The sequence below is a fragment of the Oncorhynchus nerka genome, linkage group LG14 (genome assembly GCF_034236695.1).
Source record: "Oncorhynchus nerka isolate Pitt River linkage group LG14, Oner_Uvic_2.0, whole genome shotgun sequence".
Taxonomy (NCBI): domain Eukaryota; kingdom Metazoa; phylum Chordata; class Actinopteri; order Salmoniformes; family Salmonidae; genus Oncorhynchus; species Oncorhynchus nerka.
Window position 1 is genome coordinate 27,104,367 of NC_088409.1, and position 3,320 is coordinate 27,107,686.

At 49.0% G+C, this 3,320-nt stretch overlaps 1 protein-coding gene across 1 annotated transcript in view; it reads right to left on the reverse strand.

Annotated features, from left to right (window-relative positions):
* LOC135575042 (octapeptide-repeat protein T2-like) overlaps positions 1 to 3,119 on the reverse strand; it is a 5,505-nt gene extending 2,386 nt beyond the window's left edge. The window contains exon 1 of the mRNA XM_065027183.1: positions 3,091 to 3,119. Coding sequence (XP_064883255.1) covers positions 3,091 to 3,119 — 29 coding nt within the window. The remainder of the gene's footprint in view (positions 1 to 3,090) is intronic.
* Positions 3,120 to 3,320: the final 201 nt, after the last annotated feature.

The following is a 3,320-nucleotide window of genomic DNA, read 5'->3' on the forward strand; positions in this document are numbered from 1 at the left end:
CCTGTAACCAGTGGTCAGGGCATTGTACAGTGTTACCTGTAACCAGTGGTCAGGGCATTGTACAGTGTTACCTGTAACCAGTGGTCAGGGTACAGTGTGTAACCAGTGGTCAGGGCATTGTACAGTGTTACCTGTAACCAGTGGTCAGGGCATTGTACAGTGTTACCTGTAACCAGTGGTCAGGGCATTGTACAGTGTTACCTGTAACCAGTGGTTGTACAGTGTTACCTGTAACCAGTGTCAGGGCATTGTACAGTTTACCTGTAACCAGTGGTCAGGGCATTGTACAGTGTTACCTGTAACCAGTGGTGTAACCAGGGCATTGTACAGTGTTACCTGTAACCAGTGGTCAGGCATTGTACAGTGTTACCTGTAACCAGTGGTCAGGGCATTGTACAGTGTTACCTGTAACCAGTGGTCAGGGCATTGTACAGTGTTACCTGTAACCAGTGGTCAGGGCATTGTACAGTGTTACCTGTAACCAGTGGTCAGGGCATTGTACAGTGTTACCTGTAACCAGTGGTCAGGGCATTGTACAGTGTTACCTGTAACCAGTGGTCAGGGCATTGTATAGTGTTACCTGTAACCAGTGGTCAGGGCATTGTACAGTGTTACCTGTAACCAGTGGTCAGGGCATTGTACAGTGTTACCTGTAACCAGTGGTCAGGGCATTGTACAGTGTTACCTGTAACCAGTGGTCAGGGCATTGTACAGTGTTACCTGTAACCAGTGGGCATTGTACAGGGGTCAGGGCATTGTACAGTGTTACCTGTAACCAGTGGTCAGGGCATTGTACAGTGTTACCTGTAACCAGTGGTCAGGGCATTATAGTGTTACCTGTAACCAGTGGGCAGGGCATTGTACAGTGTTACTGTAACCAGTGGTCATTGGTGTTACCTGTAACCAGTGTCAGGGCATTGTATAGTGTTACCTGTAACCAGTGGTCAGGGCAGCAGTGTTACCTGTAACCAGTGGTCAGGGCATTGTACAGTGTTACCTGTAACCAGTGGTCAGGGCATTGTACAGTGTTACCTGTAACCAGTGGTCAGGGCATTGTACAGTGTTACCTGTAACCAGTGGTCAGGGCATTGTACAGTGTTACCTGTAGCCAGTGGGCAGGGCATTGTACAGTGTTACCTGTAACCAGTGGTCAGGGCATTGTACAGTGTTACCTGTAACCAGTGGTCAGGGCATTGTACAGTGTTACCTGTAACCAGTGGTCAGGGCATTGTAGTGTTACCTGTAGCCAGTGGTCAGGGCATTGTACAGTGTTACCTGTAACCAGTGGTCAGGGCATGTATAGTGTTACCTGTAACCAGTGGTCAGGGCATTGTACAGTGTTACCTGTAACCAGTGGTCAGGGCATTGTACAGTGTTACCTGTAACCAGTGGTCAGGGCATTGTACAGTGTTACCTGTAACCAGTGGTCAGGGCAGTGTACAGTGTTACCTGTAACCAGTGGTCAGGGCATTGTAACCAGTGGTCAGTTACCTGTAACCAGTGGTCAGGGCATTGTACAGTGTTACCTGTAACCAGTGGTCAGGGCATTGTACAGTGTTACCTGTAACCAGTGGTCAGGGCATTGTACAGTGTTACCTGTAACCAGTGGTCAGGGCATTGTACAGTGTTACCTGTAACAAGTGGTCAGGGCATTGTACAGTGTTACCTGTAACCAGCGGTCAGGGCAGTGTACAGTGTTACCTGTAACCAGTGGTCAGGGCATTGTACAGTGTTACCTGTAACCAGTGGTCAGGGCATTGTACCAGTGTTACCCTGTAACCAGTGGTCAGGGCATTGTACAGTGTTACCTGTAACCAGTGGTCAGGGCATGTTACCTGTAACCAGTGGTCAGGGCATTGTACAGTGTTACCTGTAACCAGTGGGCAGGGCATTGTACAGTGTTACCTGTAACCAGTGTACATTGTGTGTTACCTGTAACCAGTGGTCAGGGCATTGTACAGTGTTACCTGTAACCAGTGGTCAGGGCATTGTACAGTGTTACCTGTAACCAGTGGTCAGGGCATTGTACAGTGTTACCTGTAACCAGTGGTCAGGGCATTGTACAGTGTTACCTGTAACCAGTGGTCAGGGCATTGTACAGTGTTACCTGTAACCAGCGGTCAGGGCAGTGTACAGTGTTACCTGTAACCAGTGGTCAGGGCATTGTACAGTGTTACCTGTAACCAGTGGTCAGGGCATTGTGTTACCTGTAACCAGTGGTCAGGGTAACCATGGTCAGGGCAGTGTTACCTGTAACCAGTGGTCAGGGCATTGTACAGTGTTACCTGTAGCCAGTGGGCAGGGCATTGTACAGTGTTACCTGTAACCAGTGGTAAGGGCATTGTATAGTGTTACCTGTAACCAGTGGTCAGGGCATTGTGTACAGGCATACCTGTAACCAGTGGTCAGGGCATTGTACCTGTGTTACCTGTAACCAGTGGTCAGGGCATTGTACAGTGTTACCTGTAACCAGTGGTCAGGGCATTGTACAGTGTTACCTGTAACCAGTGGTCAGGGCATTGTACTGTGTTACCTGTAACCAGTGGTCAGGGCATTGTACAGTGTTACCTGTAACCAGTGGTCAGGGCATTGTACAGTGTTACCTGTAACCAGTGGTCAGGGCATTGTACAGTGTTACCTGTAACCAGTGGTCAGGGCATTGTACAGTGTTACCTGTAACCAGTGGTCAGGGCATTGTACAGTGTTACCTGTAACCAGTGGGCAGGGCATTGTACAGTGTTACCTGTAACCAGTGGTCAGTTGTACTGTGTTACCTGTAACCAGTGGTCAGGCATTGTACAGTGTTACCTGTAACCAGTGGTCAGGGCATTGTACAGTGTTACCTGTAACCAGTGGTCAGGGCATTGTACAGTGTTACCTGTAACCAGTGGTCAGGGCAGTGTATAGTGTTACCTGTAACCAGCAGTCAGGGCATTGTATAGTGTTACCTGTAACCAGTGGTCAGGGCATTGTACAGTGTTACCTGTAGCCAGTGGTCAGGGCATTGTACAGTGTTACCAGTGGTCAGCATGGTCAGGGCAGTGTACAGTGTTACCTGTAACCAGTGGTCAGGGCATTGTACAGTGTTACCTGTAACCAGTGCTCAGGGCAGTGTACATTGTTACCTGTAACCAGTGGTCAGGGCATTGTACAGTGTTACCTGTAACCAGTGGTCAGGGCATTGTACAGTGTTACCTGTAACCAGTGGTCAGGGCAGTGTATAGTGTTACCTGTAACCAGTGGTCAGGGCATTGTACAGTGTTACCTGTAACCAGTGGTCAGGGCATTGTACAGTGTTACCTGTAACCAGTGGTCAGGGC